At 56.6% G+C, this 27,586-nt stretch overlaps 1 protein-coding gene across 7 annotated transcripts in view; it reads left to right on the top strand.

Annotated features, from left to right (window-relative positions):
* ADGRL1 (adhesion G protein-coupled receptor L1) overlaps positions 1 to 26,404 on the top strand; it is a 53,865-nt gene extending 27,461 nt beyond the window's left edge. For 2 of the 7 annotated variants that reach the window (XM_090061251.1, XM_090061246.1), the window contains 19 exons: positions 7,388 to 8,188; positions 8,604 to 8,927; positions 9,563 to 9,666; positions 10,132 to 10,317; positions 11,250 to 11,288; positions 11,484 to 11,667; positions 12,473 to 12,595; positions 12,843 to 13,048; positions 13,146 to 13,316; positions 13,675 to 13,884; positions 14,353 to 14,573; positions 15,180 to 15,246; positions 18,753 to 18,844; positions 19,421 to 19,589; positions 19,734 to 19,862; positions 20,141 to 20,237; positions 20,889 to 21,017; positions 21,307 to 21,324; positions 22,101 to 26,404. In XM_090061251.1, the coding sequence (XP_089917377.1) occupies positions 7,388 to 8,188; positions 8,604 to 8,927; positions 9,563 to 9,666; positions 10,132 to 10,317; positions 11,250 to 11,288; positions 11,484 to 11,667; positions 12,473 to 12,595; positions 12,843 to 13,048; positions 13,146 to 13,316; positions 13,675 to 13,884; positions 14,353 to 14,573; positions 15,180 to 15,246; positions 18,753 to 18,844; positions 19,421 to 19,589; positions 19,734 to 19,862; positions 20,141 to 20,237; positions 20,889 to 21,017; positions 21,307 to 21,324; positions 22,101 to 22,855 (4,025 nt within the window). In that variant the 3' untranslated portion in view covers positions 22,856 to 26,404. Of the gene's footprint in view, positions 1 to 1,031; positions 4,044 to 7,387; positions 8,189 to 8,603; positions 8,928 to 9,562; positions 9,667 to 10,131; positions 10,318 to 11,249; positions 11,289 to 11,483; positions 11,668 to 12,472; positions 12,596 to 12,842; positions 13,049 to 13,145; positions 13,317 to 13,674; positions 13,885 to 14,352; positions 14,574 to 15,179; positions 15,247 to 18,752; positions 18,845 to 19,420; positions 19,590 to 19,733; positions 19,863 to 20,140; positions 20,238 to 20,888; positions 21,018 to 21,306; positions 21,325 to 22,100 lie in introns of those variants that run through there. The other 5 variants (XM_090061253.1, XM_090061252.1, XM_090061250.1 and 2 more) reach the window with 5 other exon arrangements.
* Positions 26,405 to 27,586: the final 1,182 nt, after the last annotated feature.

Raw genomic sequence — 27,586 nt, 5'->3', positions numbered from 1 at the left:
ATATCTACCCATCCACCTCCATAAATACCATGATCAGGCCCTTATGGCATTCTGTCCATTCACCCATCTCCACAAATCCTCTCTGTCTGTCTGCCTGTCTGATCCAGCTAGCCGTTCTCTCTCTCTCTCTGTCTCTCTCTCTCATATATATATTCCCCTGTCTATCTACCCTTCCTTCCTTCCTTCTTCCCCCTCTCTTCATCTCCTTGCCATGTCCCCCTGGGCTCTGTGCCTCTCCCATCCTGTGCTCTCCCCTTGTTCTCTCCTGTCGGGTTTTTCGTTCCTCCTTTGACATTTTTCTTCCCCAGGGCGGCACGGCTGGAGCCTGCGACCCCATCACCTCCACTGCCGCACCAGGCAGGGGCCCCTCTTCCTCCTCCTGACTCTGCCCTGTGTGAAATGGAGGGTGGGGGTGGGCAGGGGGCGCGGGGCTGTGCTGCTTGGGGTGCCCAGCAGCGCGCTAATCTCTCTCTCTTTGTTTTCTCCCCGGCTCTTCTCTCGCTTTGGTTGGTTCAATCTCGTTTTCTTTCCTTAATTTTTTTCTTCTGTTCTTTTTTTTTCCCTTTTTGTTGTTTTTGTTGTTTTATCTTTTTTTTTTATTTTCTTCCTCTTTCTTCCGATGCTTAAAGTAGAAGTGGAACAAAAAGGTAAACAGAACCATTACCACTGACCCTACTCTAACACCTGTATAATCGCTGTGGCCATATTAATTGTGAACCCTTCTCCTCTGTCCCTCCCCTTCTCCCCCAGCCCCTTGCCTCCTGGACCCCTCCTTTTCTCTCTCCTCCCCTGCCCCCCTTTCTCATCCCTGTCCCCCCGAATTTTCTCTCTCTGGTTTTGTTACCTCCTGAATTGGCCTCCCTGGCAAAACGCAGCCCCCCCCCCATCCCTTCCTGCTCTTTCTTTGCCCCATCTTAGCTCCAAGGATGCTCAGGCCTGGGCCTGGTCCAGGGGGCCAAGCCTAAGGGGAGGGTGCTGGGGGGTGTGGGGGGAGTGGGGGGAAGCTGGCAGGTGGGGAAAGGGGGGGTACTTTTTAACCATTTATGTCTCAGCGCCTTTTTTTAGCTCCTTCAGGGGGAAAATAATCTCGGCAGCCCACTTCTCCGTCTTTTCTATCCCTCCATCGAGGTCCTCTGCTCTGCTAGCCCCGTTTCCATGACAACCAATTGGGTACCTCAGTCTACCTCATTCACCGCCTCGCTCTCTCTCTCCTCTTGGTTTCCGTTCTGTCTCTATTATTATTATTATTATTATTATTATTATTATTATTATTATTATTGTTTTTATTTTCCCCTTAGTTCCTGCTTTTTCCCCCCAAAAGGATGACCCCCCCTCCCCCAAAATGGCCTTTTTTGTTTGTTTGTTTGTTTTAACTCCAGTAATGGGGGAAATTGGCTCAAATCATGGGCAAGGGAAGGGACTCCGAGAGGCATCAACCTCTGTAGCTGTTGGGCCCCTCTGCATTAGGTGTCACCGGGGGGGTGTGAGTCAGTGGCTGCAATTGCTCAGGCGCTTAAGCATCTGCTTAACTTATGCACCTGCCCTGTGCATGAGGAGGGTGCCAGGACACAGCTGGCTGAGGGACAGGGCATGGGCAGGTGCTGAGAGCTAAGCTTACACTTTGATCCAATTGGGACCAAAGAGGCTTCAGTTCCTGTTCAAAGCAGGGTTATTTATTATTATTATTGTTGTTGTTGTTGTTATTGCTATTATTATTACTATTCAGCTAGCATACATCATCATCCAATCAATATGCAACCACATTTTAAATAGGTCTTACTGGGGCCTATGCAGATGCTTAAAGCTAAGCACTTGCTGAAAACTAATTGAAACAAAGAGGATTTTAGTTCACATGCAAGGAATTGTTGTTATGCAACTGCATTTTAAATAGGTCTAACTTGAAACATAGGCACAAACTTAGAGCTAAGTGCATACTTAAATCTAATTGAAATTAAGAGGACAATACTGCATGTTCAAAGAGAAGTTATTATTATGCATTATATATTGGTGATGATCATGATGATGATGGCAGTATGAAGTAACAGTTTCAATATATTCCACTGCAAGAAAAGCACATGCTTAAAACTAATTGAAACGCTTTTAGCATTTATTATTATTATTGTAATAAATATAATAATCCAATCACCCTGCAACAGTATTTTAAATAGGGCTTACTGGAATATAAGCACAAACTTAGAACTAAGCTCATGCTTACATAAAAATGAAATCAAGACAATGGTAGTACACATGTACAAATCTATTATTACACTTTTTACATGTAGTAGTAGTAGTAATAATAATAAAAATACGCAGTAGCACTTTAAATATGTTCCACTACAAAATATGCTTACATCTAAGTGGAACCTATGGGATTTTAGCAAAGATTATTATTATTATTACCACCAGTTCTCAAGACTTTAATTACCTCCTACTGGCTTATAACCACATGCTTGTCTGATAGAAATTGTTGGTATTTTAGCCCACACACAAAGAATGATTATCATTAGTATGATCATTAGCATTGTTGTTAATTATTCCTAATAATAATTAAGAGCAATATTAATGCTGACTGATTGCCACTAATGACTTAATAATAACCATGATAATGATGATGATATTGCTATTCCATGGGACCCCCTTGGAATATAAGCACGTGCTGAAAGATAAGCACCTGTTAAAATCCAAGTCAGCAGGACTTCAGCTCCCAACTAGTTATTACTGTTGCTGTTGTTTTATGATGATGACTATTCAGGACATGAGGAGCCTTTCAGCAGGGCCCTTCAGAACCCAACACCCCCCTGCTTAAAGTTAAGCACATGCTTAAATCCACGTAAGCAGGACTTGAGTTATTCTTGTCATTATTCAGGACATGAGGAGCCTTTCAGGCCCCTAAGAACCCAGCACCCTGCTTAAAGCTAAGCCCGTGCCTAAGCACCCTCCCAAGCCAGGGCTCTGCCCTGTGCCCTCCTGAGCTCCTAAACCCCCTTCCCCACCCCACCCTGCCTATGGCTGCTTCTCCTTTCTTTTCGGTTCCTCAGTGATGCTTCTGCTTTCCTCCTGTCTCCTCCTTGCCTCTGTTTTAACCCTCCAAGTGCCGCGCTAATGAGACGCCGTGGAACTAAAAATAAGCAAACCAAACCATAAATAACCCCTCCCACCCCATCCCTTTATATATATAGATACATTTTATATATATAAAGCCCAGCTTTTATTTTGAACTGATAACCAGCCGCTCTGAGTGTTACTAACCACCACGGGCCTTTGCGTTGATTTTTCTGTTGACTTCTGATTAATTTGGGTTCTTCCCTCCTGGTTTTGTTTCCAATCTCACCTGGGGGTCGGCATTTCCTTGTGAATTGTTTTCTGCCTGTCAAACCCCGGCCCAGCTGCAGTCACGCCCTTAGTCTGTTATTGTTGGGAAGAGGAGGAGGGGGCTGAGAAATTCCACATCCCCCTGTCCCCCCCCCCCCGCCCCCCCCCCCCGGCAGCTTTGCATTCAGGGCTCTTGTTTTGTATTTTAATTCTGGCCCTTGGACTGTAAGTAATTGCCGCTGATGGGGCCGGAGGCCATGAACGGAGGCAGTTAATGAGCTGATCTTCATTAAGAACCAAACGAATGCCAAAAAGCAAACCAAATAGCCAGGCTTGATTCCTCCCATATCTCTCTCTCTCTCTCTCTCTCTCTCTTTCTCTCTCTTTCTTTCTCTATCTGTCTGGGGTGGATGTGTCTGGGCTGGGAACTTTGGGGGCGGGGAGTGCTATTTCAATTTCTTTCCCCACAGGTGCTACCTAGAAGGTCATGGGTTCGAAACTCACCCAGGCCAGGTCCTGGATTTTTCCCTGGGCTTGGGGGAGCGGTGAATTGATTGTTTCCTTGTCCATTTTTGAGCCACCTCCCACGGGCGTGTCCTCCCCCTTCAGCCCCACATGGAACCACCTTCCCCTCCTCGTTAACCGTGTTTCTCCTCCTGCCAGGCACCGTCCACCTTCTCCATCTCACCCACCACCCCCAGCCTGGACCATGGGGCCTCCTCCCTCTGCCTGTGAGTCATAGATCCCACTTTGCTTCAGCCCTGTGATCCATCCCCTCTCGGAGGGACAAGGATCCCTGGCCTGGCCAGCCCTGCACCAACCAGAGGGGAGTTCTGCTAGCTTGCAGGGGTAGTAGAGCTGTTATCCTGTCCCTGAGCTGGGCTGCTAGACAGGGGAGGGTGCATGTACACACACATGTTCATGCTATGCATTCATGTGCAAGCATTCTTACACACGTGTGGGTATATGCAAACCAAAACATACAGGCCTATGCCTATTTGCATATAACACGCATGCACCCACATGCTCACAGCTGTATGAACACGCAGGAATATGGAAATGCAGCCACACAGTAAAGCATACACTTCTGGACAGAGGCATGCATGCACATGGGAGCCCCTGCACATGTTAACACATACATGCACACACAAAAAACTGCATTAATTGCAGTGTGCAGGCACACAGACATCAGGATATACACATGCTTGTACACACGAGAACATCCCCACATGCATGCATGTCTGTGCCTATAGACAACATGAGTTCGTCAGCAAATGAGCGTGGATGTATATGCACAAAACACGCCTACATGGGCAGTGCTACATTGGTACCCATATGGGATCCTCAAGCATCCACGAGCACATATGTGTACAGGCAAGGACAGGAACGCATACCATTCACTTGGGGGGCCAAAGGGGGCCTGAGGTGTTGGGAGCCAGGCAGGCACTGGAGGGGCAAGGGAAGGCCACAGGATGGTGTTGTGGGGGGACAACCCAGAGTGGCTGGAGTTCATGGACACATCCCTGGGACCTTTGGTGCTGTGGAGGGCCCTTACATGTGTGCGCATGCATGTGAAATGCACACTGAGTTACACTGGGGAGCACCAGGCCCAGAGGCTCTAGATTTGGGGAGGGGAGGAGTCTGGGGTTAGACAGATCATTGTGGGGTTGGCTCAGGGTATGCAACAAAGCTATTGCAAAGCTGTGTGTGTAACCCAGGTGTCCTGGCTGCCCTGCCTTGTACAGAAAGATAGACGGATTAATAGCAAGATTTGAGAGAGATGGCTAGGCAGCAGGACACCTGGGTTCTTGTGCCAACTTGGGGAGCAAGAGTAGAACCTAGCAACTAGGGCAGCAGGCTGGGTGTCAGGACTCCTGGGTTCTCTCCTTAGCTATGGTAGAGGAGTGGGGTCAAATGAGATAGTGGGGGAGGCTGGTTCTCTCCCTGGTGTCACAGCATGACAGTGGCACCCCAGAGCAGGTGGTGTCTTCATGGCAGCTATGCTCCGCTCCCCTCCCCCTAACTTCCTGGCATCTCCACCATGGCACCAGACCTGCCCTCTCACACAGCCATCATCAGTCATGTGAAGTGCCTGGCAGCACTGGGAGCAGAGGCAGGCTGTTGGATTGGGGTGGGTGGGGCACACCTAGCTGGTGATCAAATAGGATGCTGGGTTCCTGGGGCTGGATTCTGCTCTGTGCTGGTCTGGGCACCATGGGTGCATATAACAGCTTGGCCCTGAGTAGAGAACTTGCCACGCACGGGGGACTGCATGCCAAACTGGGGGGGGCAGGAAACTGGTGCCCCAAAATCCTGCCCCCAGGTGGTGACCTCCCCAGTGACTCTGTTGCCCCCTCTGGCTGCCATGGAGACTGCGCATGGCCCCGTTGGTGCTGGCTGTCACCCCGCTATAGCCGTGGTGGGGACTGCACCCATCCTCCCTGTTGACTCTGCCATCCCCCTGGCTCTGCCCTGGGCCCAGCTCCACCTTTCTCACTCTGCTGCCCCCAGTGGCAAGTTCTCTGCTCTCCCTGGGCCCATTTCTCTCCCCACAGCACTAATGCCTTTCTCTCCCCCAGCCTCTCCACAGCTGCTGCTGGAGTCCAGAGACCATTGTTCCCCCTGACACCTCAATTCCCCAATACTCTTCCCCATTCCCCCCAGGGGCAGGGGGGCAGGATGGCCTGCCCCCCCGCCCCCGCTGCCCTGCGCTCGGTCTCTGCTGCTTTGAATCAAACCTGGCTGTTCGGGGCGGGGGGGGTGGGGGTGGGGGGGATTGGCATTTTCTACTCCCTTCTGTCCTCCCGCCAGCTTGTCCAGATCGGGAGCCATGCTAACCTCTGCTCCCCCCTCAACAGGAACCCTTGTCCGGACTGGGGCAGGGCCTCCAAGTCATGGGGGGCAGGTTGATGGGCATAAAAACCAGCCAGTAATGGCTGGACTCTGCTTTGTATAGTGTTGAAAAAGTCGCCCCCCCCCCCCCTCCTCTTCCTTCTCTCCCCTCCACCCTCACTCACCTCTCCTGACTTGGGGTGGGGAGGGGTGTGTCCCCCCATCCCCTCAATATCCAGCCCTCCATCAGGCGTGGGTGACATGGCATGGAGGGGAGTGGGCTCCAGTATTTAGAGCAGGGAGGGTACTGAAAGCCAGGACACCTGGGTTCTAGCCAAGCTTGAAGTGAACTGTGGAGCCTAGTAGTTAGAGTTGGGGGTGGGAGGGCAGTCATTGCTGGGAGCCCAGATGCCTGGGTTCTCTGGGAGGTGAGTGGGGTCTGGGTGGTTAGACCCAGGGGGCCAGGATGCCTGGGTTCTGCCTCAGCTCTCCCCTGAGCCTGCCTCCTGGGCAACCCACCCCCTTCTCCCTGCCTCAGTTTCTCCAGTGAATGTAGCCTGGGAGGGTAGGTCTGGGCAGAACTCAGCCAGAACCTGGCCCCCTCAATACCTGCCCCCCCCCCCGGTCTCGTGAGTGGAACTGGACTGGGGCTGAGCCTGACCCCACCCAAGCCATGGGGAACCGGCTTGACCCAGCGGGTGTCAATCTCCTGCACTCTGAGCATCCCCTGCAGCACTGGGGGTCCCACAGCCCCTCCCTGGCACCTCCTGTGTTGGGGGGGCAGCACAGCCCCGTCATACTCCCCCTTTAGCTTTCTGCCCTCCTCCCCATAATCCTCCCCAGCCCCCAAGGCAAGAATTGAGTGAGGGCCGTGACTGCAGCTCCCGGCGCGGCTCCCACCGCCTCTCACCGCTTTTCTCTCTCTCTCTCTCTCTTTTTCTCTCTTTCTTTCCGTCTCTCGTTCTATCGCTTCTTCTTCTCTCTATCTTCATCCTCTTCTCCCTGTTCCACACCTTTTGCCCCCCTTCCCCTTGTTTCCCTGCTTCCCTCTGCCTTTTACCCCTCTTCCTTTCCTTTTAACCCCCTCCCTTTATACTCCCTCCCTCTGCCTCTTACCCCTTCACCCCTCCTTTTGCCCCCTTCCCTTTGTTTTACCCACTTCCCTCTGCCTTTTACCCACCTCCCCCTTCCTTTTATCCCCTTTCCGCTCCTTTTGTCCCTGCCCCCCCACCCCCTCCCGCAGTCTTCGTATGCCCGGGGACACTACAGAAGGTGCTGGAGGCCACATCAACGCATGAATCGGAGCACCAGGCAGGGGCATGGTGCAAGGACCCACTGCAAGCTGGTGACCGTATCTACGTGATGCCATGGGTGCCCTACCGCACGGACACGCTGACCGAGTATGCCTCGTGGGATGATTATGTGGGTGCCCGCCACACCACCACCTACCGCTTGCCCAACCGCGTGGATGGCACTGGCTTTGTGGTGTACGATGGCGCTGTCTTCTACAACAAGGAGCGGACACGCAACATTGTCAAGTACGACCTACGCACACGCATCAAGAGTGGTGAGACTGTCATTGCCACAGCCAACTACCACGACACCTCGCCCTACCGCTGGGGCGGCAAGACTGACATCGACCTGGCTGTGGATGAAAGTGGGCTGTGGGTCATCTATGCCACCGAGGCCAACAGCGGTCGCCTGGTGGTGAGCCAGCTCAACCCCTACACGCTGCGCTTCGAGGGCACTTGGGAGACGGGTTATGATAAACGGGCAGCCTCTAATGCCTTCATGGCATGTGGCGTGCTGTACGTGGTGCGCAGTGTCTATGTGGACGATGACAGTGAGGCAGCCGGCAACCGCGTGGACTATGCCTTCAACACCAATGCCAACCGTGAGGAGCCTGTGGGCCTGGCCTTCCCCAACCCCTACCAGTTCGTCTCATCTGTGGACTACAACCCCCGCGACAACCAGCTCTACGTGTGGAACAACTACTTTGTCGTGCGCTACGCCCTCCAGTTTGGGCCCCCTGATCCTAGTGCTGGTGAGGGGGATGGAGCCGGACACGGGTTCTGGGATCAGCTGGGGGAAGTGCAGAGAACAGGAGACCTGGCTTCTGGGCTCTGCTACAGGCGACAGGACACCTGGGGCCTGTCCTTGGCTTTGGGAGGGAAGCAGTCTAGTCACTCAGTCAGGAGACACTGCACCTCCTGGCATGGGGGAGGGGGCCCTGCAGCAAGGGGGTGTCTAGAATGGGGTGTCCAGGGGCCAAAGTAAGGCAAGGGGTAATGGGATCCAGGGAGGTGATGGAGGAACCCAGAAGGGCCAGTGCTGGGCTGGGGGGAGCTCTATGGGGTCTCAGGTGGTGATCTGGGGGCCAGGGCCAGCTGGAGAGAGTTACAAGGAGGCCCAGGAGTGAACGAACTGCCACTGTTCCCTGATCCTGCCTTTCTCCACAGGCCCAGTAACTTCGATACCACCCAGCACGACAGTGGCACCAGCACGGCCCACACCAGCCACAACCACAGCAGCACCGGCAGCCAGCACTACAGCGCGCCGGGCTCCACTCACTACCCACCCTGGTGGTGCCAGCAATCAGAAGGGCACAGAGCCAGCGCCTGCCACAGCCACAGCTGCAGCCCCGAGCACACGCCGCCCACCTGCCCCTGGTCAGCACAGTGCCCCCGAGCTCTTCTGTGAGCCCCGCGAGGTGCGCCGTGTCCAGTGGCCTGCCACACAGCAGGGCATGCTGGTTGAACGGCCCTGCCCCAAGGGTACTCGAGGTAGGCCCAGATGCTAGGACTATCATGGGGGAGAGGGGGGCAGGATCCAACCAGTCCTGGGGATTGGCAGGGGGAAACCCCAGGATACTGGGATTCTGGCCCAGCTCAGAGGGAGGGCAGTGGGCCTTGGATGCCCTTGAAGGTGGGGAGCCAGGACACCTGGGTTCTCTACCACCTCTGGGACAGGAGTAGATGATGGGAGCCTGCATGCCAGGGTCCTCACCTGGCTCTGTGGAGAGAGGGAGTCTGGGAGCCAGGACACCGGGGTTACATCTCAGCTCTCTTGGGCAGGGGAGGGGAGGCTGGGTTCTGTCCCCACCTCTGGAAGAGGAGCATGGTCTAATGGGTTAGATCAGAAAGGGCTGGTAGCCTGGATGCATGGGTTCTCTCCCAGCTCTTGGAAGTAATTGGCAATTGGCATCTGGGATCCAATAATTAGAGCTGGAGGGGCAGGGAGCCAGGGCACCTGGGTTCTCTCCAGGCCCTCTCTTGACCCCTCATGGCTGACAGCTCTCTGCAAGGCAGTAGGGAGGGCTTGTGTTCTCCACCAGGGGTCCTCAGTTGGAGGGAAGAGGGTGTCCAGGCTGGCGCAAGGGTCTCATCTGCCCTACTCCCCCCCCTCCCCCCCCCCGCAGGCATTGCCTCCTTCCAGTGCCTGCCCTCATTGGGGATCTGGAACCCACGTGGCCCTGACCTCAGCAACTGCACCAGCCCCTGGGTCAACCAGGTAGCCCAGAAGGTATTGCCCCTGCCCTGAGGGTGGGGGGGTAGAGCATAGTCCCAATGGGGCGGTCAGCGGGGTACCATTTGTCCCCTCCAGGGATGTTGCTTGTCCTTGATGGAGTCCGGGGCGAGTATGTGGGGGGTGATTGCCTTTGTCCTGCTGGGGATGGGGGACAGCTTGTCCTAGGGGAAGTGGGATCAGTGCTGAAGCCTGAGGATGGGCAGGGGGTCATGGTTGGTCCCCTGCTGGGCCTGGGGGGAGGTCCCTGGGGGATCATAGCTGGTCCCTGCACCCAGTGCTGAGCTACTGGTGTGTTTGTGCGTGCCTGTGTCTGTCTCTGTGTGCATGTGTTTCTGTATCTTTCTTTGCATGCATGCCTGTGTGTGCATGTGTTCATGTGGGTTTGTCTATATCTGTGTGCATGCATGTGTGTGTCTGCACCTGTGTGTGTGTGTATCTATCTGCCCGTGGTGCCCCCAGATCAAGAGCGGGGAGAATGCGGCGAACATCGCGGGTGAACTGGCCCGCCACACGCGTGGGCCCATCTACGCTGGCGACGTCAGCTCATCAGTGCGACTCATGGAGCAGCTGCTCGACATCCTGGATGCACAGCTCCAGGCACTGCGGCCCATTGAGCGCGAGTCAGCCGGCAAGAACTACAACAAGGTGCTGGTGCAGGGGGTTTGGCAGCCTGGACCCTGGGTTCTATCTCTGGTCCAGGAGGGGAGTGGGGCCTGGCAGGGTTGGGAGCCCCGATGCCTGGGTTCTGTCCCAGCTCTGGGAGGGGAATGGGGCCTAAGGGTTTAGAGCAGTGGGGGTTGGGAGCCTGGACACCTGCATTTTACCCCAGCTCTGCAAAAGGAATGGGGTCTGCTAGGGGAGCCCAGACACCTAGGTTCTATCCTACCTGTAGGAAAGGGAAAGGGTCTGGGGGAGTTAGAACGGAGGGAGGGGAGCCAGGACACCTGGGTTCTATCCCCAGCTCAGCTGGCTGTCCAGTACTTATCTAAAGGTTATCAGTTACATGTTTGCTTATTTACTACCGTCTAGTTAACCCACTACTTATCTACAAGTTATCAGGTAGCTAGCCAGTGCTGATCTAATAGTTATACAGATACCTATTATCTGGTTGCCTACTAGTAAACTGATTAGTTATTGATTTGTTACCTGTTGGTTGTTAACTTGTTACCCTGCAACTAAGCTGTCTACCAGTACTAGTATCTCATGCTATCTTGTACACTGGCTAGTGATTTACTGGCTTGCTGTTGGCTAGTATCTGATTGGTTGCTTACTGACTAGTTATAGGTCAGTGAACAGCTGCTATCTAGTAATTACTGCTGGTTGGTTTGCTGGTTACCTAATAGTTATAGGTCAGGTACCAGCTAGTTATTGCTAGTTCCTCCCTGGTGTTCAATGCTGACCTAGTAGTGACTGTCTAGTAGCTAGGGTCACCAGGTTGGTATGAACTAGTGCCCGCTGAGGGCAGCAGGCCCTGGTCTGGGATGGCAGAGGTGGTCTCCACATCCCACCTAGGGCTGTCCCCCTGGGATTGGGGTCCCCAGGATAGGGCCCTGACCTTCCTCTCCTTTGCCCTGCAGATGCATAAGAGAGAGCGAACCTGCAAAGACTACATCAAGGTGAAGGGGGATGAGTAAAAGGGTGCCAAAGTGGGTGACACAAGGGGGTATAGAGGCTCTTGGGGGGGATGGGGGGCATGCCCAGCCCATCACACTGTGGTTGAGGGCTGCTCTGGCTCCATCTGCCCAGGGTCAGTAGAGGCTGTGGTATTCCCTGGGACCACCATGGCTGACCCCAATCCTTACCCCCCTCAGGCAGTGGTGGAGACAGTGGACAACCTTCTGCGGCCTGAGGCGCTGGAGTCGTGGAAGGACATGAACGGGACAGAGCAGGTGCACACAGCCACCATGCTGCTGGATATCTTGGAGGAGGGTGCCTTCCTGCTGGCCGACAATGTCAAGGAGCCCGCCCGCTTTGTCACTTCCCGCCAGAACGTTGGTGAGCCTCATTGGGAGATGGCCTGGAACTCCCCTGGATGCTGGGGTCCCTGCCCATGGTAGCAGGGAGGGGCAATGGGACATTCTGGAACTCCCCAGATACCTGGGTCTGGTGTCATGGGGCAGTGGGAGGCAGCTTGGAGCCTTCCTAGACACCAAGGTCCCTGCCCATGGCCAGGGATGGGACAGGTTGGGTTCCCCTGGATACCTGCATCTGTTCTCATTTGGAGCAAGGAGGACAGAGCCAGCAGCCTCCCCAGACACCTGAGTCAACATTCTCACATCGGAGCAGGCTGGGGGGCACAGGCAGTCTGGAACCCTACCAGACCCAGGGTCTACACCTGCACGGGGCATGAGGGAGGAGGGTAGCAGGTAGATTCCCAGGGATGGAGGCCAGGAAAGGCAGGGCTTCCCCAAGTGCCTATGCCCCTAGAATCTGAGCTCCCCAAGGTGATAGAGGCCCCTCATGCCAGGGCTGAAGTGGCCCCCCACAGTTTGGAAGGGGACTGGGGGCTGTCCCTGTCTTTTCCCTTCCCTGCTTTGGGGCATTCACTTGGGTCAGCTCCCCCCATCACTGCCTCTTGGGTCCATGGGGGTGTATGCCTCTGGCTCTGGGAGGGTATCAATGCAGCATGCAATGAGCGTGTCCCTAGAACACATTTCTGGCAGGTGGAGGCACTATGTGCATGTGTGTAGCATGGGCATGTGCCAGACTGAGGCATAACAACACACATGTAACATGCATGTGCATGGGGGATGCGTGCTCTGTGCATTGCTGTTCATGCCCCTCTTCCCTCCCCCCCAAGTGCTGGAGGTGACGGTGCTGAACACAGAGGGGCAGGTGCAGGAGCTGGTTTTCCCGCAGGAGCTGGGGGGCGAGAACTCCATCCAGCTCTCAGCCAACACCATCAAGCAGAACAGCCGCAACGGTCAGTGGGGCTGGGGCTGGAAGCCCTGGGGGGGAGGGGCTGTGAGTCAGAGCTCATGGCCCTGCCCCTCTGCACGCATGGGGAAGCTGGAGGCCTCAGGGTGGGGCTTGGGCATGGGACTTACAGCCCTACGCCCTGCTTCCCCCCCCCACTCCCGCCAGCTGTGGTGGAAGCAGGAGGGTCCAGTGGGTGGGGCTGCAGGAAAGGGGTGGGGCCAGGGGTGGAGCTAACGGCCCTGCCCCCGCAGGTGTGGTGAAGGTGGTGTTCATCCTGTACAACAACCTGGGGCTGTTTCTGTCCACGGAGAATGCTACAGTGAAGCTGAGCGGGGATGCGGGTGCCCTCAGCCCCGCCCTTGTCGTCAACTCCCAGGTCATTGCCGCCTCCATCAACAAAGAGTCCAGCCGTGTCTTCCTCATGGACCCTGTCATCTTCACCCTCGCCCACCTCGAGGTACATCTGCCTGTCCCTGGGGCTCTGAGACCCTGGCCACAGGGCATCCCAGTGATTCCCTCCAGTCTTGCTAACCCACCCCCATCCTGTCCTGCAGGCCAAGAACCACTTCAATGCCAACTGCTCATTCTGGAACTACTCGGAGCGCTCCATGATGGGCGCCTGGTCCACGCAGGGCTGCCGACTGCTGGGCACCAACCGCACCCACACCACCTGCGCCTGCAGCCACCTCACCAACTTTGCTGTGCTCATGGCCCACCGTCAGATTGTAAGGAACCCCCTGCCCTACACTCCTTCCCTCCCATGACCCTATAACAACCCCTAGCCTTATCACCCCCACCCCCCCATGGCCCTGTACCTCTTACCACCAGACTGTAATGACCTCACACCCCTCTGGACACTCCCGTATGGCCCCATGTCCCTTGTTCCCTTAACTGTCCTGTATTCTGACCTCTTTCTACTGCCTCTGGATACTACCACACCCCCTTGTGCCCCTGTCCTCCCCTCACAAGATGATAAAGGGGCAGAGCCCTGGTCGGGGCTGCTAAGGAGCAGGGCCTTGGTTGGGGTTGTGGGGTGCAGTGCCAGCCTGGCAACCCCCCGCCCCATCCCTCCCTCCCTGGCAGTACCAGGGCCGCATGAAGGAGCTGCTACTGTCGGTGATCACATGGGTGGGCGCTGTCATCGCCTTGGTATGCCTGGCCATCTGCATCTCCACCTTCTGCTTCCTGCGGGGGCTGCAGACTGACCGCACCACCATCCACAAGAACCTCTGCATCAGCCTCTTTCTTGCTGAGCTCCTCTTCCTTGTTGGCATCGACAAGACACAGTATGAGGTGGGTACCATGCCTCCAGTGGGGCACCCTCCCCTCCTGGGCACCAGGGCAGCATGATAGGGCACCACATGGCAGGGACTGGGGTGGGTGTTTTCATGAAGGGTCCCTGTACACCAAGCCCACACATGCTCCACCTAAGGCAGCTGCAGCTCAACCCTGGGGGAGGGTCCCTGTATGACCAGCCCCTCACGCCCCACCCCAGAGGTGGCTGCACCCAGTTCTACCTGGCCCTCCAACTCACCCTGCCCCAGAGGTGGCTGCATCTCAGCTCTGGGTGAAAGCATCCCATCTAGCCAGCCTCAGACATGCCTGACCCCAAAGGTGGCTGTATCTTGGTGCTAGGCCAAGGGTCCCTGTTATACTCCACTGCCCTGCCCTACCCCAGAGGTGGCCACCTCCTGGCTGACACCTTCCTGGTGCCCACATGTGGCGGCCACCTCCTGGCTGACACCTTCCTGGTGCCCACAGGTGGCCTGCCCAATCCTGGCAGGGCTGCTGCACTACTTCTTCTTGGCAGCCTTCTCATGGCTGTGCTTGGAGGGTGTCCACCTCTACCTGCTGCTGGTCGAGGTGTTTGAGAGTGAAGCCTCACGTCGCAAGTACTACTACCTGGGCGGGTACTGCTTTCCTGCACTCGTTGTGGGCACTGCCGCCGCCGTTGACTACCGCAGCTATGGCACTGACAAGGCGTGAGCAGGGGCAAGACATGGGGAGGTGGTCTGGGCATGAATGACTGGTGCCTCCCGAGACTAGGGGGGACACAATCTGTGGGCATTGGCATTGTCAGTGGGGTAGTGAGTGGCAACTACCTGAAGAAGCTGGTGGCGGCAGCCAATCTCAGGGGGAGTACGTGCCCCTCCATGAGTCGCTTATATCTGTGGGGAAGGGGTGTGGCTCAGGGGACACCAACAAGGCCTGAGGAAGGCCTGCAGCAGGCATAGGGAAAGGTGGTGGGGTGTGGCACGGGGAGAGGATGGGACCCTGAAAAGGTGTGAGGAAGGGGCAGGGCAGAGCACCAAGGGCATGAGCAAGGGAAGAGCATGGTGGGCAAGGGGCAGTGAAAGAATGTGAGTGTGGGACACTGAAGGGATGGGGGGTGTGACTGGGTGGAGCAGCCATGGAGCAGTGCAGGGGGGCAGTGGGGGTCATAGGGCATGGCTCTGGAGGCCCCTCGGGCTGGGGACAACAGGGCTTTGCCAGCAGCTGCAGTGGATGAGGACTCATACCCAATCTGCCCTGCCCTGCCTGGTGTGGGGGGCAATGACTCATCCCCTCCTCTCCCTGAATGCCCCCAGCTGCTGGCTCCGTGTGGATAACTACTTCATCTGGAGTTTCATCGGGCCTGTTTCCTTCGTCATCGTGGTAAGTGCCTGTCATAGGGAACTCAGGTGTCCAGGCTGCCAGCCCTCTGCTCTGGCCCTCAGACCCCACTTCTCTCCCAGAGCAGGGGTAGAACCTGGGCATATGGGCTGCCAGGCCCCTTGAAAGCTCTCCCCTTAGCCTAGGTGCAAGGGAGTGGTGGGGAGGGGCTGGTTTTCCCAGGTCGTGTCTACACATGCGCTTTCATAGTTTATAGTTTCATAGTTAGTGGGGTTGGAAAGTACTTCACCAGATCATGAAGTGCAACCCCCTGCCATGGCAGGAAAGATTGCTGGGGTCAAACAATCCCAGCAAGGTGATTGTCAAGCCTTGTCTTAAAGACCCCCAAGGTAGGAGCCAGCACCACTTTGCTTGGAAGTTGGTTCCAGATCCTAGCCACCCTGACAGTGAAGTAACGCCTCTGGAAGTCTAGTCTGAATTTACCCTCTGCCAGCTTGGGACCATTATTTCTAGTCATTCCTGGCAGTGCTCGGGGGAACAGGGACTCCCCCAATGCCTGCTGGTGCCCCCTGGCTAGTTTGTAACAGGCCACTAGATCCCCACTCAGCTTTCTCTTGTGGAGGCTGAATAGGTTCAGGTCTCCTTGTAGGGCCTGCCCTGCTGCCTCCTGATCGTATGAGTGGCCCTCCTCTGGACCCTCTCCATGTTGTCCACATCCCTCCTAAAGTGCGGCGCCCAGAACTGTATGCAGTACTGCAGCTGCGGCCTGACCAGTGCCGCATAGAGGGGGATTATCACCTCCTTGGACCTGCTTGAGATGCATCTGTGGATGCATGACAAGGTGTGGTTGGCCTTCCTGACCGCATCCCCACACTGCCGGCCCATGTTCATTTTGGCATCAATGATGACTCCAAGATCCTTGTCTGCCTCTGCACTGAAGAGAAGGGAGTTCCCCAGCCTGTAGGTACGGTGCTGGTTCTTCCTCCCCAGGTGCAGCACCTTGCACTTGTCAGTGTTGAATTCCATCCTGTTCTTGTCCACCCACCCCTGTAACTTGTCTAGGTCTGATTGTAGCCTATTCCTTCCTTCTAGCTTGCCCACATCCCCCTACTTCTCAGTGTCATCAACAAATTTGAACAGGGTGCTTTTCACACCCTCGTCCAAGTCACTGATGAAGATGTTGAACAGTGCGGGCGCGAGGACTGAGCCCTGGGGGACCCCACTGCCCACATCCCTCCAGGTTGAAAATGACCCGTCCACCACCACTCTCTGGGTGCGGCCCTCCAGCCACTTGGCGACCCATTTGACTGTGTAGGTGTCGACACCACAGTCCACTAGTTCCTTAATGAGAATGGGGTGAGAGACAGTGTCGAAGGCCTTCCAAAAATCCAGAAAGACTATGTCCACTGCTACCCCTGCATCTAACGATTTGGTGACTTGGTCATAGAAGGCCACCAGGTTGGTCTGACAGGACCTGCCTCTAATGAACCCATGTTGGTTGCCCCTAAGCATAACCTCTCCTGCTGGCCCCTCATGGACATGTGCCAGAATAATTCTTTCAAAAGGCTTACCCAGGATCGAGGTAAGACTAACTGGCCTATAGTTCCCCGGGTCCTCCTTCCTCCCTTTTTTGAAGATGGGAACCATGTTGGCCCTCTTCCAGTCCTCTGGCCCCACACCAGAGCACCACGAGTGCTCGTAGAGCTGTGCCAGGGGTCCCACAATGACCTCAGCTAATTCCCTCAGCACTCTGGGGTGGAGATCGTCCGGACCAGCTGATTTAAATACATCTAGTCCCTCCAGAAGTTCCCTGATTAGATTGTCCCTGACCCTTGGCCTAGGTGCACCTCCCCTGGGGCCTGAGGGGGGCTTGGTGGGGGGGCTGATCTGGTCCCTGCTTAGGAAAATGGAGGCAAAGAAGTCGTTAAATAGGTTAGCTTTGACATCTGGTGTGACGACCAGATTTCCTAGCATGTCATGCAGGGGCCCCATGTTACCCAGTACCTTCTTTTTGCCTTCTATGTATTTAAAGAAGGACTTCTTGTCCTTTATCCGGGAAGCTAGTCCCAGTTCCATCTCTGCCTTGGCCTCCCTGACTGCCCCCCTGCATCCCCGAGCAACCACAATATGATTATACTGGTGATGGCCCCTCCCTTTGATTGGGTGTATGCCTCCCTTTTAGCTAGAAGACATTCCCGGATGCTTTTGGTGAGCCATGGGGCCTTTTGCGCCCTCCTGATCCCTTTGATGCGTGTTGGGATTACCTCCCTTTGGTCTTGGAAGATTGTTTCCTTAAGGAGTGACCGCTCTTCTTGGACACCTGGCTCCCCTCCCCTCCGGGACCTCAGTGCTTCCTCAACTATTTTCCTTAGCTCATTGAAGTCCACCCTCCTGAAGTCCAGGGCTGCTGCCTTGCTGCAGGCATTTGCCACCTTGCACTGGATGGTGAATTCCAGCAGGCAATGATCACTGTCACCCAGGTGGTCGAGCACCTGCAGCCCCCTCACCAGGTCATCACCCGTGGCCAGCACCAGGTCCAAAAAGGCATCTTCCCTGGTGGGGCTGGGCACCTCCTGGGTTAGATGGAGGTCCTGCATTTTGGCTAGGAACCTATGTGAGTGGTCAGACCTGGCTGACTGCTCTTCCCAGCCAATGTCTGGAAAGTTCAGGTCACCCATGATGACCACGTCCTTTGGCCTAACTACCTCCGTGAGCTGACTTGAGAATTCCTGGTCTAGCTCTTCCCTTTGGTTGGGTGGTCTGTAGTAGACCCCCACTGTTAAGTCTCTTTCCCCTTGACTGCCTTGTCTTCTAACCCAGAGCACTTCAGTGTGCCCCTCCTCTGACTCTGTGCTACCTGGTGAGGATATGTATTCCTCCTTAATGTAGCGTGCCACACCCCCGCCTTTCCTCCCTGTCCTGTCCCTCCTGTACAGCCTATAGCCCTTGATATTCTCTGCCCAGTCATACGTTGGGTCCCACCACATTTCAGTGAGCCCCACTATGTCTGGGTTGGTGTCAGCTAGCAGGAGGGTAAGTTCCTTCTGCTTGTTTCCTATACTATGAGCATTTGTGTAGAGGCATTTGAGGCCTCCTGTGGGTGTGTGCACTGGCCCCCTAATCACAGCATTGCCCTGGCCCCTGTTTCTTACCTGTGTATATGTTCTGCTCATCAGTCTAGGCTGGGCTGTACTTGTGAGTGCTGCTTGGTTTAGCTTTGATGTGCAATAGTAGCCTGTTTTAGTGGGCATTAAGGCATCACTAAAAAAAACCCTTGGTATTTAGTTAACGCGCACTAAGACAAACTAATGCACATTTTCTTAGTACCTCACAATGGAGGTACTAAATTTAATGTGTATTAACTAAAGCGCATTAATACATGTCGACATGCCCCCAGGCTCTCTTGGAGGGGTCTGTGCCCCAGGCACTGGGAAGGGGGTCTCACCAGGGATGGGAGTTGGTCTCAGGGGCCAAAACTCTTGGGGGCAGACAAGGACAAGGGCACTGGCAAGGACAAGTTCTCAACCCCACCCCCTTCTCTCCCCAAGGTGAACCTCGTGTTTCTCATGGTGACATTGCACAAGATGATCCGCAACACGTCTGTGCTCAAGCCTGACTCCAGCCGCCTGGACAATATCAAGTGAGGAGAGGGGAGGCCATGTGTTGTAGGGGCAGAGAAGGACCCCCTGCTGCTGCAGTGACCTGCTTGGGGGGTGGAGGGGCAGGACCTGGTTTGACCCTGTAGCACAGCCCCCTGCTCCACCCCAGAGCTGGCTGCATCTTGGCACCCACCAAAGTGTCCCTGTAGATGCAGTCCCAGTCTCCACCCCAGAAGCAGTTGCATCTCAGCATGAGGGAGGGGGGCCTCTATGTATACAGCCCCATGCTCTGACCCAGAAGAGGCTGTATCTTCAGCATCAGGCAGCCCCAGTGCGTCCTAGCCTAGCCTTGCTGGCTGCATCTTGATGGTGGAGGAGAGTGCCTGGCTCAGTCACCACCTGCCCCCCACACTCCAGACATGGCTGCATCCCTGTGCTGGGCTGAGGGGTCCCTGTTCTGCCCAGTCCCATACCCCCACTCCCCAGAACTGGTTGCACATTGATAGTTGGTGAGGGGGCCCTGTTATACTCAGCCCCATGCCCCACCCAACAGGTGGGTGCTTCCCTGTGGGGCATAGCAGAGATAACCTTGGCAAATGGCATGCATCTGCCCACAGGTCATGGGCACTAGGAGCCATCGCACTGCTCTTCCTGCTGGGGCTTACATGGGCCTTCGGCCTCCTCTTCATCAACAAGGAGTCTATTGTCATGGCCTATCTCTTCACCACCTTCAATGCCTTCCAGGGCATGTTCATCTTTGTGTTCCACTGTGCCCTGCAGAAGAAGGTAGGAGTTGGGGGACTGCAGGTTGGGAGTGAGGGGTAGTGACAGCTGGGAGTTGTGGGCAGGTGGCTGCAGGTCAGGAATGAGTGCTGGGGGGAGCCAGGCCGGATACTGACCTCCCATCCTCCCTCACTCCCACCCCCACAGGTGCACCGGGAGTTCAGCAAGTGCCTGCGTCACGCGTCCTGTTGCCTGCGCAGCCCCCCTGGTGCCACCCTTGGCTCCCTCAAGACCTCGGCTATTCGCAGCAACAACCGCTACTACACTGGCACCCAGGTGCGCCTGACCAAGCATGAGGGGAGGAGAATGTCAGGGCAGGAGCAGCCCCGTCAGTGACACTGGACCCTGGCGTGACCCATTGGGGTAGATGGGGCTTCCTGTGGTGGGGCAGGGCTGGCTGGGGTCTGCCCAGTGCCCCCATTGGGGTGACAGGAGCTGAGCTGGAAACAGCTTGCACAGAAGCAGGGAGGGGTAGGCTGTGTGCTGGGCCAGGGGCAGGGGCTGAGGGTGCTGACCCCTGCCCCCGCCCCTACCCCCTCTGCCACCACCACCAGAGCCGGATCCGCCGGATGTGGAATGACACGGTGCGCAAGCAGACAGAGTCCAGCTTCATGGCTGGGGACCTCAACAGCACCCCCACCCTCAACCGAGGTGAGCCTTGCCCATGAATAACTGGTGCCTCCCATGACTGGAGGGGCACCATAGTGGTAAGCAGGGACTGCCTGCAGGTGCCGTCTTTGGTGTCAGCGGCAAGGGTTGGGGGGTGGTGAGTGGTTGTGTTGGAGGCAAGTGCGGGGTGGGTGTGGGCGGCGACTGCCTGCAGAAGCCAGCAGTGGCTTTGGCAGTGGTCAATCTCAGGAGGGGGGTGGGGAGCACATGCCCCACTATGCCTCACCTATGGCCCCATTCCCTAAGGCTGTCCCTGTACCCATCCTCCATCTGGGTGAGCTCCACCCCTGTAACACTGGCTCTTGCCCCTGCCTCCAGTCAGGCTGAGCCCTACCCCTAATGCTGGCCCTGCCCTCAACCAAGCACCCTGCCCCTGCCACCAGGTTTGTCCCCATGCCCAACTGAAGTGAGCCCTGCTCCTATGTGGTAGAAATAAGCCCAGCCCCATGCCCCCACCCTGCCCTTGCTCCCAGTAGGCTGCACCTCCCTTCCCCATGTTGTGGGCTCTTTACTCCCCATTTCCCCTCTCCTACCCTGAGCCAGGGGATGGCCTCTCTTATTGCCACATCAGCCCCTTCTCCTGCCCCCTCTGCTGGGGGTTGGACCCAGTACAGAGGTGACTTTGTCCTGCAGGCACCATGGGCAACCACCTGCTGACCAACCCGGTGCTGCAGACCCGCGGGGGCACCAGCCCCTACAACACGCTCATTGCTGAGTCCGTGGGCTTCAACCCTGCCTCACCCCCTGTCTTCAACTCCCCAGGTGAGGCTCCTGACCCCTCCCCGCCCAAGTTTGGGTGGAAGCAGGGCAGGTGGCTTTTGCAGCCAGGGCTGCAGGGAGGGTCTCCTGGGACCTGCGGGAAGAGAGGGGCCTGCATATGCAGGGTTTGGGTGCTCACATGGGAAGTGTGTCCTGTGCATGGGGAGGGGCTGGGAACTGATATGGGGGAGGGGTATGTGTGCATTCAGTGTGGGGGTGCCTATGCCCCTTCATTAATGCCTCTCCATTAATGCCTCTCCTTTCTCTTCCCTTGCCACCGGTGTTGCGGCAGGGAGCTTCCGTGAGTCCAGTACGTGCTACCTTTCCACGGGCTGTACCATTTGCTGCCCCCACCCCCCCTTGCTTGCTGTACTGGCCCATGGGGGTGATGCATGCACCTGCCACACCCAGCAGGGGGCACCAGGGCAAGATTTGGGGGTGGGGGGGCAAGGCCTCCCAGCTGCTTCTGGCACCAGTAGGAGGGTACAGTGCAGGTCATGGGGCAGCCACCCTGGGACTAGCCCCCTCCCCCTGGCACATGAGACTGGACCAGTGGTCCGTATAGTCCTGTACCAGCTTGTGGGGCATTGTGGTCCCTGCCCCATGGCATCGGGTCCACGGTCCATATTATCCTATATTGCCCTGTGGCATGAGGTTCATGTATTACCCTTCTGCTGCCCCATAGTCTGTACCATCCTGTAGCAGCCTCTGTTCCATGTCAGACTCCATAGCCTCCCCAAGACACCTGGCTGTGGCAGGGCCATGGTAGGGGGTGGATGCTCCACACCTAGCAGGTCCCAGCAGTATTACAGCTCAGGGTGAACATATCACACCACACGCCTCATGCTCAGCATCTTTCCATGCCTGCACCCATGTGCACTGGTGCACATGGATCTGAGTTCTCTTGTACACTGTGTCCCTATACCTCTGTAGCTACGCACAGCCCCTGTGCACACCCACAGCCCTTCACACCTCACACTCACGTGCACACTCCCTTACATATCTTCCTCCAGTTTGCACGCACATGCCTGCATGCACGTACTTGTGTGCCACTGCCAACTGATCCCCTCTCCCCCTGCCCTGCAGAGCACCCCCTGAATAACGCCCGCGATGCCTGTGGCATGGACACGCTCCCACTCAACGGCAACTTCAACAACAGCTACTCGCTGCGCAGCGGGGACTTTGCGCCTGATACCACCAAGGGCCCCGAGGCCCGGCGGGGCTTGCCCGATGCTGCTGCCTTCGAGAAAATGATCATTTCTGAGCTGGTGCACAACAATCTGCGCGGAGGTGGGAGCAGCAGCACAGCAAAACCAGCTCCCCCTGCACCCCCCACTGCTGACCCAGGCAACCCCCCCGGGACTGCCAGCGAAGATGCCCCCCCACCTGGCACTGTTCCCCCGGAACCCAGCCATGAGGAGACGCTGGAGATTGAACTCATGTACAAGGCACTAGAGGAGCCGCTTCTGCTGCAGCGTGCCCAGTCCATCCTGTACCAGAGCGACCTGGAGGAGTCCGAGTCCTGCACAGCCGAGTTGGCCGAGGGCGCCGAGGGCCAGGCCCCCTCGCCCAACCGGGACTCTCTGTACCCCAGTATGACCAACCTGCGGGACTCTCCATACCCGGACAGCAGCCCCGAGGCTCTTGGGGAAGTCCTGCCACATGCCCAAGCCATCAACGAGATCTACTACACCAACCGGCCCGGCCTGGGCCCCCGTGGCCAGCTCCAGGCCTACTACCAGGTCCGGAGGCCCAGCAATGATGGCTACCTGGTGCCTGCTGGGCTCGAGGGCCCTGTGCCCGAGGGCGACGGGCAGATGCAGCTGGTCACCAGCCTCTGAAGGCTGGGCAGGGACTGAGGAGCCCCTCCCCCAGTCCCCCTCCCCTCATTTGCTTTTAATTGCCCCCCTGGAGCGGCCAAGAGGAGGCAACGCAGTGGTGGGGGGTGCAGTTGCGCCAAGACCTATGGTCATTTTCTTTCCCCCCACTCCTGGCGCCCTGAGGGGAGTGGTGGTGTCAAGGCCAGTGGCCATTTTGTGTCTCCTCCCTCCCACTGCCATTCCTTGGTGTCGCCCATCACAAGTGGGGTTCATTAAGGGGTTTGACACCAAGCCTTGATGAGGAGGAGGAGTGGGGAGGAAGGACGCAGGCTGGACATGCACGGCTCTGGCTTCTCCTTTTTACTCGGCTCCATTGTTTTGGCGGGAAGGCTGAAAAGAAGGGGGAAATTCACTTTTTTCGGGGAGGGGGGATGATTTTTTTGAAGAGGTCAAAGCCATGGGGGCCAGGTGGGCACCCTGCTTTGGGGGTGCCCCCTGGTGATGCTGAGAGGGACTGTGAGGAGAGCAAGGCAGAGAGGGCCCCACTGACAGGCAGGGGTTGGGGACATCTCTCTCCCCCCCCACCGCCATTTTGTTTTCTACATTCTTTGCCAAAAAAAGGGGAAAAAATTAATATATATATATATATATTAAAAAATTGCTATATATCTATATCTATATATACAGAGAGAGAGCTATAGCCAGGGAGAGACAGAGCTAGGCCAGGGGTGGGCAGAGATGGCCCATAGCTCCCAGTATTTGCCCCTGTGGTGCGGAGGGGTGACTGGTTCGCACACTGCCTTTTCCCTTGGCTCCTGCTATCTTCCTGAGGGGGTGCGTGGTGCTATGGCCACCGCCTTGGATGGGTAGGGGGAGGTATTGCCTTCTCTTCGTGGCCTCTCTGCCTCCCCCCCCCCCCCGCAGCTTTCTGGGGGTGTTGGAGCCCCTCTGGAAGTTGTGTTTGCATGGGGAGGGGGGGCTAACACTGCCCTCAGCCACGCCACTCCATCCTTTCTACTCTTGCTGGGGTCTAGAGAAGGGGCGGGGGGCAACGATTATTTTTATGGGAGTGGGGGTGGTGGGCAGGTGCCACAAGGGGCTGCTGGAGCTGAACTCATTTCCTTTCTCCCTTGTTGAATGCTGACTGGGGGGAAAAAAAAAGACCCTACAAAAATTGAGGGGAGAAAAAGCAGAAAAGCAAGGGAAAAAATGAACCGATTCCCTCCCTCCCTCCCTCCAGCCTGGACCGCCCCCCCCTGTGATTTTTTTTTTTTTCCTTTTCTTTCTGAGGTGGAGAAAAAAAAAAGAGCAGAGCTCCCCCACGTCAACATGGACTCCCTCTTGAAGCACAAAGCAAAATTCTCCTCATGGGGCTGGCGACCCCTCCAAGGCGCCATTTTGGGGGCAGGGTGGGGGGAGGCACTGTTTTTGTTTGTGGAGGGGGGTGCGGAAATGCTGTAAATATTGCAAATAAGGGGGTGGGAGGGAAGTACAAAAGAAGGTGGGAAAAATTGTTCCCTCGGCACTTACCACGAGGGACCCACCGCGTGTCCATGTGTCTGTCCGCGCCCCCGTTCCCTTCAGGCACATGTGCGTCCGCCGTGCTGTGGCCGCTGACCCCGCCCTTCCGCCCGCACCCTCCCCTGCTGGCCCACAGGCGGATTTTTATGATCAAAAAACAAAAAAAAGAAAAAATGGGAAAAAGACAAAAAAGCAACAAAAAAACCCCCCCACAAACCAACAACAAAAAAAAGAAAAACTGTTTTTGGCACAATTTTTATGTAATATATAACTAAGAACTCGCCATGTCTGTGACTCGCCACATCCCCTGCCCCCCTACCCAGCCACAAGCGGCCTCTTTGGTTCGTCTGGCCAGCTATGAGGCCACCACCTCCCCTACGGTACTGGGCCCAAGGACAATGGGGCTGTGGGGTAGGGGCTGATGTGATGGGAGTGGAGCAGTGTAGACAGGGCTGCTCTGTTGACTTACACCTGCCACGGGGGTGTTCCTGGCTCCTTGGCTCTGCTTGGGGGGGAGGTGGCCTCTGGGCATGGTGCTTCCCCCTTTTACCCTGGTGAGGCCTTGGCATGGGGTCTGTGGACCCCCTTTGTGTCCTGTTCCCCTCCCCCATAGCTGAGGGCCACCTTCTGACATGAGGCAGCTCCCTCCCCACCACCTTTCACGGCTGGTCTAGGCCCCCCCTGGTTTGGGCTGCAAGGTCTGTGAAATCTAAAGCTGTACCCTCCCACAATATGGTGGGGGTTCAGCATGTAGGGCCCTAGCCCCAAGAGCCCTCTCCCCAACCCCCCATGGTTTTAAGCCTCTCTCAAGTGCAATGAGTTATAGGGCCAGGCTGGGCTCAGCTCCAAGGGAGCTGCCTTCAAGGGTGGAGGGGGAAGAAAAGATGCCCTGGTGAAAAGATTTGCCTCTTCTACCCCAGTCTCCCCACTGGGGGATATCAGTGCAAGAGGCAGGGCTATAGCAGAGGAACCAGGGCTTCAGCACAGGATTAACAGGAGAGGCCACCAGCGCTGCCCAATACCAGCTCCTGATTCAACAGTCGCTGCCTCTCTGCCTGGGGCACTTGGGCCTCCTGCTCCGTGTCCTCTTGGTAGTTGCCCCCCATGGGGACCCTGCCTCGATCTTGTCACAGCCCAGGTGGGATCACACCTCTGGGCACCATGAGGCTGTCCCAGCCCCTTTCAAAAGGGAAGAGAAGCTCAGAGCCCTCCAATCAGCTCCTAGCTCTTGTCTCCCACTACTAATAAAGGCCTAGGCCTCCCCCTTCCTGCCAGAGCTCTTCTCAGTGATTGGGTGCCTGCTAGCCAATCACAGGGGAGATGGGGTTATCACGTGGGTGTCACCCCCCCCATAGGAGTCTCCCAGTCATCTGCCCCACCCTGTGTTCAAGTCCCCTCCTCCATCCCTTCTAGACCCAGGTGGGGCTGGGGGGGTCCCTTCATCTGCCCCTCATGGCGTGCTTGGGTCTCAAGATGATCTGGTGGTAGCTGAGGCTGTGGTGGGGGGAAACCATCACTGTCCCCCTCCCTCCCCTCAGGGTCACTGGTGCAACTCAATACCAAATAACCAGAGCATTCATTGCCTGCACTGCAGTCCCAGGGGAGTCAGCCCACACTGCACCAGGTGCTGTACATATACCCCTATGTGGGCCTCAGCAACAAGCCTGGGAGGGGAAACCGAGGTACAAAGCTATGCTGGGCTGAGGTGGGGAACAGAACCCAAGCATCTGGGCTCCCCTATGCTGGTACCTCACAGGCTGGGCGGCCTCTTTCCAGAGTCATCTTCATCCCAGTCTCTTCACCTGTCTGGGGTTGGGGGGGGTGGCTCAGCCGGTGCCTTGGGGCTCCCCCCACCCCCCATTGCTGCGTCCCCTGTCTGTCCGTTTTCGATATGCCAAACCAACGTTGGGTCGAGTGCATTAAACCGAACAAATGGCTCCGGCGCCACGGGGCTGGTGGCAGGACAGGCCATGGGCCCATGCCCTGGTCACAGACCTGCCCCAGCTGCTGCCCGCTGGGCCTACAATAAAGGAACTGAGATTTCTTGGATGCAGTGTGTGCAGGTGCCTCTGTCTATTGGGGGTGGGGTGGGGACCTTGTGGGGGTTCGGCTAGGGGTGATGGGCTCCTTGCTGGCCTGCTCTGCTGCATTCCCTCCATGAGGTCCACAGAAGGCATTGATTCATAGCCCCTACTCCCCTGGGGCCAGGGGTCATCTTCCTGGGACGGGGTTGTTTCCCCCTCAGGGTGAGGGGCCATTGCCCCCTCTGGGGCCATCTCTGGATGAGGGGTTAGACATGTGGGAGGGATTGAAAGCAGCTGGGCTGGAGGGACCCAAAGTCCCCTGAGGGAGGGGGAGGCAGCTGCTGCTGGGTAGGGCCCTTTGGGGATGTGGATGTGTCCCCCAACCCTGGAAACCATCCTCTCCTCTAAGCCACCCAGTAGTTCCAGAGCAGGAGAGGGCAAAAGGCCCTGAGCTAGCCAATGCCCTGGTCAGGGATAGGGAAACTGAGGCACACCCAGGGGCAGAGCTCAGGGCTGGATGCCAGGCATCCAGGTGCCCCATCAGGGCTCTCTCCTTGCTGTAGTCTCTCATGTAGAGCTCTCGGGAGCCCCAAGAGTTACTCAGGCCTGCAGCGCCCAGGCTCGTATCTAGGGGGAAACGGTCCTGGGTCTCTGCCTGCTGGGGCCAGTGCTGCATTCCTGAAGCAGGACAGGGTGGGGCATGTACTTGTGCATGTGTATGTATACCAAGGACACCTGGGTTGTGTCCATGTGTATCCAGAATGCCTGGGCTCTGCTTGTGTCTGTGTGGGGGGAAGGGCTGAAGCTCAATTGGGGCCAGAGCCTGGGGCCTGCACCCCTGTTCCCCCAGGGGGAGGGCATTTCCTGGGGGGTGTTGTTTTCTCCCAGGTTTTGATTCAGGTCATCTTTAGGCTTTTAGGGGCTTGCCCCTGGCTTCCCAGGTGCAAAAAGATGAAAAAGGGGTGCAACCCCACAATAGCAGCGCTTCCCTTACCCTTATACCTGTAGGGCAGCCAGGCCTGTCTTCTAGCATCCCACAATGCACTGCCTTCCCCTTGCCGGCTCCTGCTACTTTGGGTGTAATAATGACCCCCAGCGCCAGGATTTTTATAGCAACAACTCGCAGGCCGCGTCCCCACCTTGCCTTGGAGGCTCTCACCTTCTCCCCCACTCCCCAGCTTTGGGGCTGTCCTCCGATATCCCACCA

This window comes from Crocodylus siamensis, chromosome 8 (assembly GCF_052110815.1).
Source record: "Crocodylus siamensis isolate JL-2025a chromosome 8, ASM5211081v1, whole genome shotgun sequence".
Classification (NCBI taxonomy): Eukaryota; Metazoa; Chordata; order Crocodylia; family Crocodylidae; genus Crocodylus; species Crocodylus siamensis.
Note: the sequence above shows the minus strand (reverse complement) of the source record. Positions and strands in the feature narration are given on the sequence as shown.